Source organism: Schistocerca cancellata, chromosome 6, assembly GCF_023864275.1.
Source record: "Schistocerca cancellata isolate TAMUIC-IGC-003103 chromosome 6, iqSchCanc2.1, whole genome shotgun sequence".
In the NCBI taxonomy this organism is placed as follows: domain Eukaryota; kingdom Metazoa; phylum Arthropoda; class Insecta; order Orthoptera; family Acrididae; genus Schistocerca; species Schistocerca cancellata.
In genome coordinates this window covers 77751564-77767190 of record NC_064631.1, presented here as the reverse complement: position 1 = coordinate 77767190, position 15627 = coordinate 77751564, and the positions used below count along the sequence as shown (strand labels likewise).

The 15627-nt window shown below is 42.0% G+C and overlaps 1 protein-coding gene across 1 annotated transcript in view; it reads right to left on the bottom strand.

The window, feature by feature from the left end:
• Window positions 1-10064: 10064 nt before the first annotated feature.
• LOC126191270 (cytochrome P450 6k1-like) overlaps window positions 10065-15627 on the bottom strand; it is a 77273-nt gene continuing 71710 nt past the window's right edge. The window contains exon 8 of the mRNA XM_049932078.1: window positions 10065-10990. Within this exon, the coding sequence (XP_049788035.1) occupies window positions 10824-10990 (167 nt within the window). The 3' untranslated portion in view covers window positions 10065-10823. The remainder of the gene's footprint in view (window positions 10991-15627) is intronic.

The window sequence follows — 15627 nt, the reverse complement described above, 5'->3', positions numbered from 1 at the left end:
CTTTTTTATTTTGTCTTTTTTTTGTCAGGAGTGAGGGGTTTTTATTTATTTATTCATTTTTTTTATATGAAGGAAGGTAGGAGAAACAGAAACCTTTATTATTCACAAAATAAACATAGTACGTCCTGACACATGATAACTGTGCTGGATGGAACCTCGCTGCCGTCCTACCATGCAGCATGAAATAACAACAAAATCAAAGTGGGGCCACCTCCGGCACCCTAAAGAAAGTATTTTTAGATATGAAAACAAAATTTGATGTACATCCATTTGCTAACTGTGCAAGTTGAGTTTTTCGTAGGTCGCATACTCGCATAGTGTTCTTAGTCGATCACTTTACTTGGTCGGTTTCACAACGAAAGCACCGCCGCTCATCTTTGCACACCCGGCACACCCCAAGTATATGGCGGGTCCGCAAAAACCATTACTAGGAAACTGGCATACCAATCCTTGTACTTTTGTAGCCATAATAGTTTTGTGTGGGCTTGTAAGTGTTGCCAGTAATCCAGGACGTTCAGTAAGTTTGTATGTGTGTCTCTATAGATGTAATGGACCGTCCTACCTGTGATCCACACCACTGCGTTTGTCTTATGACGCGGAAAATACGTTTCCTCTGGAAAAAATACTATGTCAGAACAGACTGCTGTATAGATAGTGCGCCGCATGAACGCTATTATTTTTCTTGCAAGAGTCCAGACAGCCAATGCCTCGCCGCAGACCAGCCGATGGTCGTCCGTATCCAGCATGCAGCATTGCTGACACAAGGGCGAATCTGCCAAATGTATTGCGTACTTTTTGTCATTTGTAGGGTATTTTCGGTTGACAACAATGTACCATGTTGATCTGACTGATGTAGGTAGGTGGGGGTGGTGGACTGTGTGCCACACCACGTGCCAATTAACAGCTGGATGTTTCCGTTCCACCCTATTCCGGGCGATCTGTCGAAGAAGCAGATGGTACACATCCTTCGATGTTGACTGTCGGGTCGTTGGTAAACGCTCTCGGATGTAACTGTGTTCCATGATGAACGTGCGCACATACGTTAAAGGGGGCGATATATGGCCAACACTGACTGGAGGAAGATGCGATGTTGGTATGAGTTCTTTGATGATCGTCCCCGTAAGCGAGTGATTCCTGTTGCGCCACCGTTCGAGCATAGTATTAATATACATGGCACGCACTTTCTCGTGCATGTTCACTAAACCATTTCCCCCTCTCACTCTGGGGGGGTAAGCGTGTTGTACTGTACCTTAAAGAGTTGTCCCAGGCACACATAGTACCCAAAAGCCACCTGAATCCTTATAGACATCATGCGCATCAAGGTGAGAAGGTGTGTCAGGTGGCACATCATGGGCGTGAGGTAAAGGTTGACGAGTAACACTCGCTGCAGCATATCCATCGACCGTAGGGCATTTAGTCGTACTGCCATGCGGATTCTGAGTAACAGTCTTCGGCAGTTGTCTGCAGCCGTTCTCACTGTCTCTTTATGAAAATGATACCCACCGCAGGCAAGGGTCCTTCCGTTCCTGGTACTAGTCCACATCCCACATGCATGAATTGTGATTTTCGGTAGTTGACCACACTTCCAGCTGCCATCCCATACGTCTGTAGTCAATCCAGTGCTGTTTGAGTCTCCCCCTCATTCTGTACGAGGAACACAATATCATCCGTGTATGCTCTGAATTTGAATGATAAATGCCGTAGGGAGATCCCGGTAAGATGGCGGCAAAGGCCTGCGAGGCACGGTTCTAAGACGATCGCATAAAGGAGGATCGACAAGGGGCAACCCTGTCTCACTGATCTTAAGATCTTAAAATACTCAGTTCTCCCTCCGTTGACCACCATCGCTGATCTGGCGCTGTGCAACAGACGCATCACAGCACTGGTCAATAATGGTGAGACACCCATCCTGTTCATCACTGCCACAAGGTACACATGATCCACATGATCAAAAGGATGATCAAAATCTACTGCAACCATTGCCCCCCGGAGGTGGCATGCAGCCGTGAGGGCGACGACGTCACGATAGTCTCCCAAGGCTGTGTGGATATTACTGATGCTGCCAAGATAAGTCTGATCGGCATGTATTCAATTCTCCAGCGACTTTTTGATATGACTTCCCAGGATGCGCATGAAGATCTTGTAGTCACTATTAAGGAAAGTCAAGGGGCGATAATCACTGGGCCGTTTGCCACCACGGGGATTCGGTATCGGTATCATGAGCCCTTCTGTAAATTGAATGTGAACCAGTACTTCTTGCCGCAGAAGCTCATTAAACATACATAGCCACATCGGTGTCATAAGGGTCACAAAGGCACGGTAAAATTCCAACAGGAATCCGTCTGGACCTGGGGACTTGTTGCACGCACCTCGTGTAATCGCTTCCTCCAGCTCTTCACACGTAATTTCAGATAACCCGTCCGCTTCCCCATTCACACTCATCGTGCCTGGGATCTCTTCCAGGACGTTTCCCAGGTCCCTCTGACCCTCCCTGTTGCTCGCATAGAATCTGCGAAAATGATCCGTGAACGCCTGTGCTATGTCCCTTTGTGTTGTAAAATGACGGCCATCGCCGAGATCGATCTCATGTATTAAACTCCTGCGTCTTCTTCGTATTTCCTTTATCACATAATGCATTGAGGGAACATTGTTGGGCAGGAAATCCTGCGACCTCATGCGTATCATCGTACCTGCCATCCTCTGCATCGCAAGTTGTACCAGCTTCGCCTTAACTCGGAGGACGGCCGTCTGGCGTTCTGGTGTAGGTGGTTGAGCTAACAGTTCCCAGAGAGCCGTAAAGTAAAACTCAGTGGTCATGCGCTGCCATTGAGAAACCTCCTTCCCGTAACCTATTAACATCCTCTGTAAAGCTGGCTTCGCGCACTTGATCCACCACTGCAGGACGGAACTGAAAGAATTTTGTTGACGGAGGCAGCCATGCCACGTGTCCTCCACCATGTGTTGGCATTCTGTATCTTGCAGGTGGGAGACGTTCATCTTCCAATTACCCCTCTGTCTACACCAAGGTTAACCGTGCAAATATATGCCTCGTGGTCTTCCACTTGGCTACCGGGGGCGGATATGTAGTGTGATGTTAAGCTGCCAGAGCAAGAGCCGAAAATGAACTCCAGGAGGTAACAGAGAAGAGGGATGTGCCCCATACTGGTGATCAGAGTCATCAAAGAAGGGGACATAGGATGGGTGGCTATGCATGACAGACAAATGGGATGCATACCAGCTGAGAAGAAAGTCATGGCAGTAGGCCAGTGGTAGTTCAGCAGTTTCTGCATACCGACTCTCAACCAGGCTAGGTAACAGGCACCAGTGGCCAAACAGATGCCACAATGGTGGACAGTATTGAGGTGGCGTAAGAGGATCAGATGTGCATATGCATAAACAAAGCACCTGTAGTCTAGTCTCAAACAGGCAAGGGACCTGTACAAATAGAGGAGAATCGTTCAATCTGCACCCTGGAAAGTACCATTGAGGACATGTAGGACATTGAGGGACCATGTACAGCAGTCTGCCAGGTAAGACACATGGGAGGACCAATAGAGTTTCCTATCGAGCATGAGCCCAGGAATTTCATAGTTTCAATGAATGTAAGAGCAATAGGCCCGAGATGTAAAGATGGTGGGAGAAACCAATTGCCTCACCAGAAATTCATGCAAACAGCAGGCAGAACCCACATGGACCTTGAAAACTTGGTCGCTTAAAAGTTGCTCAAGGAAACGAGGCATGCAGCCACAGAAGCTCATGTGTGGACAGTACAGAGGATACCAGTCATCCAGCAGCAGTCGTAGGCTTTCTCCAAATTGAAAAACATGTCCACAATCTGGGATTTCAGCAGAAAATCATTCATGACACGGGCGGACAAAGCGATGAGATGGTCAACTGCAGAATGGTGCCCTCAAAACCCACACTGTGCCGTGGTTAGTAAATTGTGAAACTTGAGCTACCATACCAGCCAGGCATGAATCATATGTGCCATCACTTTGCAAACACAGCTGGTGAGAGAGATGGGGCAGTAGCTAGAAGGAAGGTGTTTGTCCTTACCGGGCTTAGGTATGGGTGTGACAGTGGCTTCATGCCAGCGTCTGGGAAAAGTGCCCTCTGCTCAGATGTGGTTGTACATATTAAGCAGAAAGTGCTTGCACACTAGAGAAAGGTGCTGCAACATCTGAATGAGAACAGCATCTGGCCCTGGAGCAGAGAATTGGGATGAAGTGAGAACATGATCTAGCTCCCTCATAGTAAAGGCGGCATTGTAGCAATCACGATTCTGATGAGAAGGGTATCGCTTGAGCCTCCTTCACTTATTTCTGATGGAGGAAGGCAGGGTGAAAGTGGGAAGAGCTTAAAATTTCCGCAATTTGGCTGCCCAAGGTGCTGAAGATAGCAATATGGTCCACATTGACATCATCAGCCACTGTCAGGATGGGAGCTGGGGACTGGATCTTGATCCCAGAGAGCTTTGGAGGTTGGCCCACGCAACAGAGGAGGGGGTGGAACTGTTAAAAGAACTAGTGAATGAAATCCAGCTAGCTTTTTGCCATCCCAAATAACATGACGACAGTGTGCATGCATCTGTTTATAATTAATGCAGTTTACCATTGTATAATGACTATTAAAAATGTGGAGAGCGTGTCTCCACTCACAAATTTCACCGTGGCATGCCTCAGTCCACCAAGGGGCTGAGACCTAGCGTGATAGAAAGGAATTGCAAGGAATGGAACGTTCTGTGGTGTTAAGGATAACATTTGTAAGATATTCTACCTCTTCATCACAATTGGGGAGATGCTGTTCATTGATGGTCACCAGGGAGGAGTAAAGCCATCAGTTGGCCTTAGTGAGCTGTCATTTTGGTGTGTATGCTGGTGGGGTAGGAGTCAGCAAATGGGTAGCACATGGGAAATGGTTCCTTGAGTAGGTGTCAGAAATAATGGACCACTTGAGACAATGGGCAAGCTGGGGCACAGTGCAGAAGGTAGGTCAAAATGGGAATAGATGTGGGAGGAGTCAGAAAGGAGCGTGGTTGCTCCAGTGTTAAGGCAGAAGAGGGTAAGTTGATTAAGAAAGTCAGCCAAGAGGGAGCCTCTCTGACAGGTTCTGGGAGAACTCCAAAGGGGATTGTGCACTTTAAAGTCACCGAGCAGCATAAATGGTTGAGGTAGCTACCCAGTAAACTGGAGAAAGTCTGCCCTGTTTACATCAAATGATGGAGGGCTATAAATGGTACAAAGGGAAAAGGTCAAGTGAGGAAGGAAAATGCGAACTACAACAACTTGAAGATGGGTAGTTAAGGAGATGGGTTGCTATGAACATCATTCTATATAAGCAGCATGACTCCCCCAGGAGATGGAATGTCAACCTTGAGGAGAAGGTCAAAATGAACTGGAAACAAGTGCAAAAGCTCAAAGTGGTTGTGAGGATGCAACTTTGTTTCCCGAAGGCAGAGTACAAGTGGATGCTGCTATTCTAAAAGTAACCATAAATCCTCTTTGTTGGATCAAAGGTCATGAACGTTCCATTGGAGGAGAGTCATGATGAGGAAAACATGAAGGGGTGTCACCTTGGGGGCTGCCGAGAGCCAGTTTGCGAAGACTCGCTGCTACAGGGCACAGAGGAAGGAGGATACTGCGCCATGAGGTCCACAGAAGTGTTGGCTTTCTTGTGCTGTTGGCTTGCGGATTTCAACACAGAAAAATGGTTGGTGGTATGCACTGGCGACACGGAGGCCAGCCAGGCAAAGGTATCACATAGTGACACCATCGAAGAGGATCTTCGAGTCAGTGAAGGAGAAGAAGGCCTTTTGCCTTTGTTGGACTTCTTTGAGCCTTTCTGGTTAACAGAGGAAGACTCAGGTGTTGGCTGGCTGGAGGGATGCAGGAAGTCCTTACGGGAGTAGTTCTTCTGTCCTTTCTGGCTTGCCGGGTTTGATGTCTTGTTGCACAGCTGGATGAGGGGACAGTGATGCTTTCATGACATTGCACGATTTCACGATGTCAGAGCTGAATTTGAGGTTGCATGTCTGCATGGCCGTGTCCTTCAGGGAGTGAGATGTAACAAGAACAGTACTATAAGTGCCAGATGGTAGAACGCAGGGTTTCTGACTAGTGAAGAACTTTCGAGTGACCGAATAAGGAACTTTTTTCTTTACCCAGATCTCCTGCAGAGCTCCCTCATTGGGATACATGGGTAAATCTCGAGAGGTGGTGGCATTGTAGCCATTGCAGTTGCTACAGCAGGCAGAAGGAGGCAGACGATCACTCTTGTATGCATTCCTACCACAGGTTACACATTTGGCCAGGTGCTGACAAGACATTCGAGTGTGGTTGAAACGATGACAGTGGTAGCTGTGCATTAGGTTCGGAATGTGCGGTCGGACTGTGATAACTTCATAGCCTGCTTTGATCTTGGATGGAAGCACCACTCTATCAAAGATGAGAAAAAGAAGTGTGTGGGCACTAAGGATGCATTTACCTTTTTCATCACCAGATGGATGGCAATGACACCCTGATCAGAGAGGTATGTTTGGATTTTGGCCTCAGTGAGACCATCAAGCAGCCTAGTGTAAATAACACAATGGGAAGAGTTCAGAGTTTTATGGGCTTTGACACAAACAGGATAGTTGTGGCGAAGCAAAGAGGCAAGCATTGGTTGTGCTTGAGAGTCAGAAGTAGTCCCCAAAAGCAAAATGCCATTCTATAAACCAGAGCCACATTTCACAGGGCCGGCAATTGCATCAACACCTTTTGAATAATAAACAGATTTACTTTTGTGAGAGACTGTCCATTTTCAATACATGAAACCAAGAGGAACCATGATGCAGCTCGCAGGGTCTTTGAATTGTGAGCCTCTTTCTGTTTACAGTTTGTATATGTTAACTGTGAAGATGCTTGGCTCACTGCAAGGAAATCCGCCAGTGCCTCCGAGGATGTGCTCCTTCCCATTGGGGCCCCCTTCACAAGGGGGTGCACCCACCTTAGGTGATCGTTCACACCTCAGTTCATACCCCCCCGAACACCTGACAGAGGGACCAATTGGCAATTTGGGAAGGTAGCAGCTCCCTGGGCCTGCTCTGTACCAGAGGGTACGTGCGAACCTTGCCTGTCGACCTGGGGCTGGGAATTAAGTGTTACCCAGTCACCTGTTATGCATCAGACACGTGGGCCAGACTTCAGTAGTGCACAGGGATGAAGAAGGAAAAGAGGAGCCACATACGCCAATGTGGAGGAAGGATAGGAGAAGGTGAACGAAGAAAGGAAAAGGGAATGAAAATGAAAAACAGTGGTGGGACTGTTCTTATGTCAGCTACAGACAATGCAAACCCGAGGTACGAGGGGGGGAAGGGGGGGGGGGGGGCGAATAGCAAGAGGATAGACATGCAACATGGAAGTGAAAAGATGCTGCAAAGGCTGGGGCCCCATGGGGTAGCCAAAGTTGAGTGCCCCACAAACCAAACAGCATCATCATCATCACGTTTCCATATGCTCTGTGCAGCATGACAAGTGAAATGCTTCAAATATGTAATTTGATCAAATATCATGTTAAGTAATAAGGGACTTTGCAGCCCAATATCTCCTTGTATTGTCAATTGATCTTATGGCAGAGAAGAAGGTGTGGATTTTAGAGTGACCTAAGCTCTGAAATTCATGGATCTACTGGTCTGCTAATCACATCTGGTAATAAAAGTTAAATTTTTTGTACAAATTTCGTATTCTTCTCTCAAATTTTGTGGTTTGTTCTTGTTTCATAGCATACATATTATATTTTGAGATCTTCTGACTTTTACTAACCCTCATCATGCATGATCATAATGGAGTTGTCTTCATGAGCTTTTAAATTCAGTGCCACACTAACAGTCACCAGGTTTTTTCCTTCTATTCTGCCTTTTATGTCAACCTTTTTTTCTTGATGCAGGTATTTAAATTCTTCTGCTACCGTGCAATCACTGTTTTAATTTCTACACCTGTTTACATATTTCACTTTTGCTTTACTTTACTTTAATCCCAAATCTATGTCAAGTGGAATTTCATTTCATTCAACTGTTATTCTGGATCTTACTTTCAACAGGAAGCATTACCATCTGTCCACTTGCTCTTCCATTGCCCTGTAAGAATTCTACCACATTGTTGGATCTGATGAAATTGATATTAGCTGCAATTTCAAAAAGATTTAGAGCAAATAGAATTAAAATTTCATTTCAATATTTCACATATTATTCCAATGTTGAAGAGTTACAAAAACCTTGCAACAAGTTCATTTGAGTCTAGGTGATAAAGGGACATCAGTAGTACATGGTGAGACAGAATGAATAGCAGATTTGAGTCACATAATATGTCATTACTGTTTTGTCTGCTAGAATACATTAGTATACATTGCTATAATAAGGAATAATGGCCATTTTTGATTATGGGCTTGTGGGATTCTGGACATCAGGCATTTGCCATTGATGTATTTAAAAAATTACAAGTCTCCCTTCACTGTTCAACAACTCTATAATCCCCATTTCAGGTTGAAAAGACATGATTAAAAATAATTGTATGGTTGGTGCAACAATTCAGGATTACTGCATCTTGTGCAGAAAAGAATATCCCAGGGCAGCAAAGGATGCAGCAGACTGCGGAGGAAGTGGAGGGGCAGCATATGAAGCACTCATCTGAAGACCTCACTGTTCTGCTATAAGACATTACTTGGTGCTGCTAACAGCATCAGATCATTCCCTGTTTCACTTAATACATGATAAAATGCAGTTTCGCTCAAGCAAATTGCGGGTTGTACAGACACTAAAGAAACAAAATAAAGTTGCCTGATGAGCCTTCACTTTGCGCTTCTTGGAACTTTTTGAAGGCAAGCCACACATGTGAAAAAACACTCTAACGTTGGGTGAGGCTCATTTTAATCTAGATTATGGTGTACATAAACAGAATTATGGTTGCTAGACACCACTCAATGAAGGTAATCCACAGCCAGATCACACTGACAGCCACAATACTTTGGTTGCAACCATTCAGCCATCTTCAGGTGTCTGCCACTGGACACCAAGGACACCTGAGAAGATGGCTGAATGGTTGTGAGCCAAAATATTTTGGCAGGAAGTCATCATGATCTGGCTGCAATCCCAAAACCTCATAGAATATTCAGTAAAATGCAAAAACGTCAAGAACCACACAGAAGGTAAACCTTGTCAACTGCATAAGAAACTCATGCACTGTGGATGTATGACTGTGTGGGGCTGCATGGCTTCATTTTGGCATCATTGAGCTATATGTTTTTGGAGGTTTCTATGGCAGTGAGTAACATTAATTAGTGATCACCATGCCAAAATATTAGATGACTTCCTCCGTCCAAGGTTGAAAATGTTATATGTTATTCGAAAACAAGTATTCAGTTTAATCTAATCTTCTGCAATAACAAGATGTAATCTGATGAATGAATGTTTAATTATATGTATTGTTTTATTTTGAAAGTGGTGTAAGATCCTACCCTTTATGTTGCTAAATACAAAATGCACTAACTTGCAATACAAGAAGGTGAATCACTGTAAAGTAGAATCTATAAGCAACTGGATCAATAAACAATCTAATGATCCAGTGATGACAGGAGAACTCATGTATAAATAGGTGCTGAAATTTGCTAATTTTCAGAGCCAGTGGCTCCTTCTTCTGGTGGAAGGGTTGAAGGGGAAGGATGAGGAGTGAAGGAAAAGGACTGATGAGTTTTAGGATGTGGAGAGTGTTAAGAAAAGTCACCCAGAACCCTTGTCAAGGGTGAATTACCAGATGGAATGAGAAGGAAAGAGAAGGTAGAATCTGCATGATACATTGTACACTGGCAGACTTGAGTGTAATTTTTACATAGTTTTCCACTGTCATCCAGGCACATGCCAGATTTTGTCTGTTTACAAGCACTGCTGTGTCCACAAACCATGATAAAGCTTGTTTATTTGTTGTAATTTCATCCTATAGGCCCTGATGGTAAAGACACCATTTGCCATTCCACAGTAAAATGTATTTTGAAAGCAGCAGCAAATTTTTTGAAATAAATTATGAGACACAACATATCAATATATTTTTAATATTATTAATATGACAGTCATACATGAATGGTATTGAGAACATCAGAAACATTACTAATTCTTGGAACTATCAGACTACTAACTTCATGCTTTGTCACCATAGTTTTTTTTAACAAATAGCTCCATTATTCAAATAATTTCATTTCTGTAAATATCTATCTCATAAAATTACAGCAAAATGTTCTTTTACAAAAGCATAGAGCTGTGTTCAACTGATGTACCATTTGTATACCATAGCAGCACCTCAACATTGCAACTGTTGATTGGTATGCTTTTAAGCAAAAAGAGAGAAAAATTCATCAGAACACCCAGAAGCACACCATTAATTAATCACATCGAGAAAACAAAAGAGAAAGCACTGCTGTCAGTATCTGTCAGATAGGACAGTCAACCAGGAGACAGTTGTTTAAAGTTGCTATTCAATGGCAGCACCTGATAGTGGCTGCTGTGATTGCCCTTTTTTGTAATCTTACAAAGAACAGTTGCAATAATAATTTTCTTTAATTAAATAAGTAGTTATGACTGAAATAAAGAAACTGTGTTTATTTATATTAAGTACATAAACATAATATGTGCTGTTAAAAGTACAATACTGAAGATTGGGGGCAACTCAACTGTGCACAATAGTCTTCCATATAGTAAAGCCACTGTGTAAGGACTATCTATGAATCATAGTGCTTACATATAAACAACACTAAAATGGGTGAATTTGGACATGATATTGTTCTTCAGTGTTGTACTCCTAGGAACGCTTTACAAACTGAAGGTGGATTCCACTTTTGGTCATGAGGATTGAGGACCTAGGATGGAAATCAAGTTTTGCTACTGTCTTCTGCGTAGGCTGCACACTGTACTTTGACAGTAAGTTCACAAGACCAACTTTGGTTTGCAGCAGGCCCATCCTCATACCTGAAACATGTATAGAAATCTTAAGTATGAAGCATGATCATGTTATGCTGAATCAACATATACTGCATCCCTTCATCAGGGAGACAATGCCTCTCTTTATCATGTCATCAAAATCTCCCTTTACTAGTATATATATATTTCAGATAGGTCTTGTTCAATATGCTATTGCAGGAGACTCCAAACTTCTAGTGTTTCTTTTAATGACAATATCAACTCCCACAGCACAGAGACCAGGGCTATCAACTTTCAATTTCCAAGTGTTTTGAGCCTGAGTAACAAACAAAAATGTCGCTTCATTTGAAGAAATGCAGGTGACAATTGTGGGGCAACAGGTCAATATCATGACCTCAACATTAATATGCCCAACCAACAATGTAATATGTGTATCAGAGGTTTCTCAGTGAATTGAGAAACTATACTCATGTTAATTGAGAAATGTCGGTGAAATATGCCACGTACAGTCCAGCTACATGTCTTCAGTGGCTGCAGAATATGGCTTCAGGTATGTGCTGTGACAGATGCCATTACAAGAGTGCTAAAGACTAATAGAGTGTGAAGTGAGGTCAGATACCAGTTCTCTGGTAGTGGGCTGATCCACTACTGGCCTATGCAACTAACCTTCCATCGTCAGACTTGAAGCAAAGGATCAGAAAACATGCCTGCCATGACAGTTTTATGTAGAAGAAGGTAGGTAAGTTTTCAAACTCTAGGTAGGAGTATCAGCAATATAGCAAAATATGGATTGCTACTTACTTTAAAGAAGACACATTAACTCTTGGGAGGTATGTACCATCTATGCAACCAATTAACGGTAGTTTATTTATTGTCATATGCCTTTTGCTTCATTTATTTGGGAAGAATCATCAGTGGTCTGTAATACATGTTTCCTTTTTTACACATATGGCAACAAACAAACTGCCTTTAGTTGGTTGCATAGACAATACATACCTCCAAGAATATAAAGCAACTAAGGCTTTACATATGTTGCATATCACCAAGCTCTGTCATGCAGAATAGATTGAGTTGAGATCCCTTATCATCTATTTACCTAGTTTATTTATTTTTAGTTTCCATAGATCCATCACACAAATATATCACTAGGATGTAGAACATGTCAGATGATTTCAGTAATAACCATTTGTAAATGGTCATAATTCATACAGCTTACAATCTCAATCACGCATAGACAGGTACAAGAAAAGTCAGGTCCAACTGCTACAGTTATAAGCCAGATGACTGTAGTAATAATAGTCATATAAACAAAATAGGAGGATTACAGTCTAATTGATACATATGGCACTCTATCAAGAAGTTGTAAACCAGTGCTTCAGATTAAGTTTGCAGAGTAATGCGTAAAATCAAACGCAACACAAAGTGTCACACACTGCCAAAAAATTCCTCTAAAGAATAGGAGTGGTTATCCAGAAGATAAAATTTTAGTTGTTCTTTGAATTCAGTGAATTCTCCTTGTTGGGAAACACAAGATGTATTGAATTTAATTGATGAGTTGAGAAAATATAAAAATGCAGTACATGAAGCAGGCAAAAGGAATTACAAACGTCTAAGAAATGAGATTAACAGGAAGTGCAAAATGGCTAAGCAGGAATGGCTAGAGATATAAGACAAGCAACATACCTTAAGACTTCAAGAAGAATATAATAATTCCAATTCCAAAGAAATCAGGTGCTGACAGGTGTGAATATTACCACACTATCAGTTTAATAGGCCATAGTTACAAAATGCTAACATTAATTCTTTATAGAAGAATGGGGACACTGGTAGAAGCTGATCTTGGGGAAGATCAATTTGGGTATATGCAAGACAATACTGACCCTAAGAATTCTCTTAGAAGATAGTTTATGGAAAGCAAACCTACACATATATCATTTGTACACTTGGAGAAAGCTTTCAACAATGTTGACTGGAATACTCTCTTTGAAATTCTGAAGATGGCTGGGGTAAAATACAGGGAGCGAAACTCTATGTACAATTTCTGCAGAAACCAGATTGCAGTTATAAGAGTTGAAAGGCATGAAAAGAAACCAGTGGTTGAGAATGGAGTCAGACATGGCTGTAGCCTATCCCCAGTGTTATTCAACCTGTACACCGAATGAATAGTAAAGGAAACCAAAGAAAAATTGGGAGTAGGAATTAAAGTCTAGGAAGAAAAACTAAAAACTTTGAGGTCTCAATTGGCATTGTAATTTTGCAATAGACAACAAAAGACTTGGAGGAACAGTTGAATGGAATAGGCAGTGTCTTGAAAGGGGGATGTAAGATGAACGTAAACAAAACCAAAACAAGGTTAACGCAATGTAGTCAAATTAAACCATGTGACTAGGAAACAAGGCACTTAAAGTAGTAGAAGAATTTTGATCTTTGGGCAGTTAAATAACTGATGCTGTCCAAAGTAGAGAGAACTGGTATGGTTATGACAAGCAAAGTATTTCTGAAGAAGAGAAATTTGTTAACACACACACACACACACACACACACACACAAAATGAACACAAGAAGAGAACAGAGCCTTTTGAAATGTGGTGAGAAGAATGTTGAAGGTAAGTTGGGTTGATCATGCAACTAAGAGGAGGTACAGCATGGAATTGGAGAGAAAAGAAATTTGTGGAACAACCTGACTAGAGAAAGGGACTGATTGATAGGACTCATTCCGAGACATCAAGGGATCACCACCAATTTAGTATTGGAGGGAAGCATGGAGGGTAAAAATCATAGGGGGAGAACATGAGATGAATACATTATGCAGATTCAGAATATTCAGAGATGAAGGACTCACACAGAATAGAGTAGTATGGAGAGCTGCATCAAATCAGTCTTCAGGCTGACAACCACTGGAACAACATCTGTTCACAGCAACTTCACCATTTTCATTTCCAGCGGAACCAGCAGGGTTAACATGAGTTGTAGGTGTAGGCTTACATCACTGCAGTAATGACAACTGTCAGCTGTTGCTTTAGGTCTGTCAACTGCAAACTGGTAGCATTTGTAGGCATTTACAATTCTCATATAAAAATGGACCACTTCTCTTGTTTGGTGTTGTTTTACTCACAAAATGCTCTTCTTTTACACAAAGCTAATTTGAAGTCCTTAAAATGCTTCTAAAATTAAGGAGGTGCTATTCTGTGAAGCACTGCATATGCAGCTGAAGATTTAGAAAAGAGGCTTTTTGTCAGGCCAATGTTTTTTCTCCATAATGATGAGAGGTCTGTTTTCAGAAGACTAATGTTGATTGCTTTTAATTGTATTATTGAGTTCTATTGGATTCAAACAAGTTTCAAATTGGACAGAATGATGTAAATTACTGTACTATACAAAAAATGAAAATAGATGTTTTAAACATTATCAAACTTTTTGCTTGTACTGAAAATTGTACTTCTCAGACAAAATGTCCTTTTTCACGTTCTGTTCCACCAATGCATATATGTATATTAAAGAATATAATAATTCAAATCCCAAAGAAAGCAGGTGTTGACAGGTGTGAAAATTACCAAACTATCAGTTTAATAAGTCACGGCTGCAAAATACTAATGCAAATTCCTTACAGACGAATGGAAAAACTAGTAGAAGCCTACCTAGGGGAAGATCAGTTTGGATTCCATAGAAATATTGGAACACGTGAGGCAATACTGACCCTATGACTTATCTTAGAAGCTAGATTAAGGAAAGGCAAACCTACATTTCTAGCATTTGTAGACATAGAGAAAGCTTTTGACAATGTTGACTGGAATACTCTCTTCCAAATTCTGAAGGTGGCAGGGGTAAAATACAGGGAGCGAAAGGCTATTTACAATTTGTATAGAAACCAAATGGCAGTTATAAGAGTTGAGGGGCATTAAAGGGAAGCAGTGGTTGGGAAGGGCGTGAGACGGGGTTGTAGCCTCTCCGTGATGTTATTCAATCTGTATACTGAGCAAGCAGTGACGGAAACAAAAGAAAAATTCAGAGTAGGTATTAAAATCCATGGAGAAGAAACAAAAACTTTGAGGTTCACTGATGACATTGTAATTCTGTTAGAGACAGCAAAGGACTGGGAAAAGCAGTTGAACGGAATGGATAGTGTCTTGAAAGGAGGATATAAGATGAAAATCAACAAAAGCAAAACGAGGATAATGGAATGTAGTCGAATTAAGTCAGGTGATGCTGAGGGTATTAGATTAGGAAATGAGACACTTAAAGTAGTAAAGGAGTTTTGCTATTTGGGGAGCAAAATAACTGATGGTGGTTGAAGTAGAGAGGATATAAAATGTAGACTGGCAATGGCAAGGAAAGAGTTTCTGAAGAAGAGAAATTTGTTAACATTGAGTATTGATTTAAATGTCAGGAAGTCCTTTCTGAAAGTATTTGTATGGAGTGTAGCCATGTATGGAAGTGAAACATGGACGATAAATAGTTTAGACAAGAAGAGAATAGAAGCTTTTGAAATGTGGTGCTACAAAAGAATGCTGAAGATTAGATGGGTAGATCACATAACTAATGAGGAGGTGTTGAATAGGATTGGGGAGAAGAGAAGTTAGTGGCACAACTTGACTAGAAGAAGGGATCGGTTGGTAGGTCATGTTCTGAGGCATCAAGGGATCACCAGTTTAGTATTGGAGGGCAGCGTAGAGGGTAAAAATGGT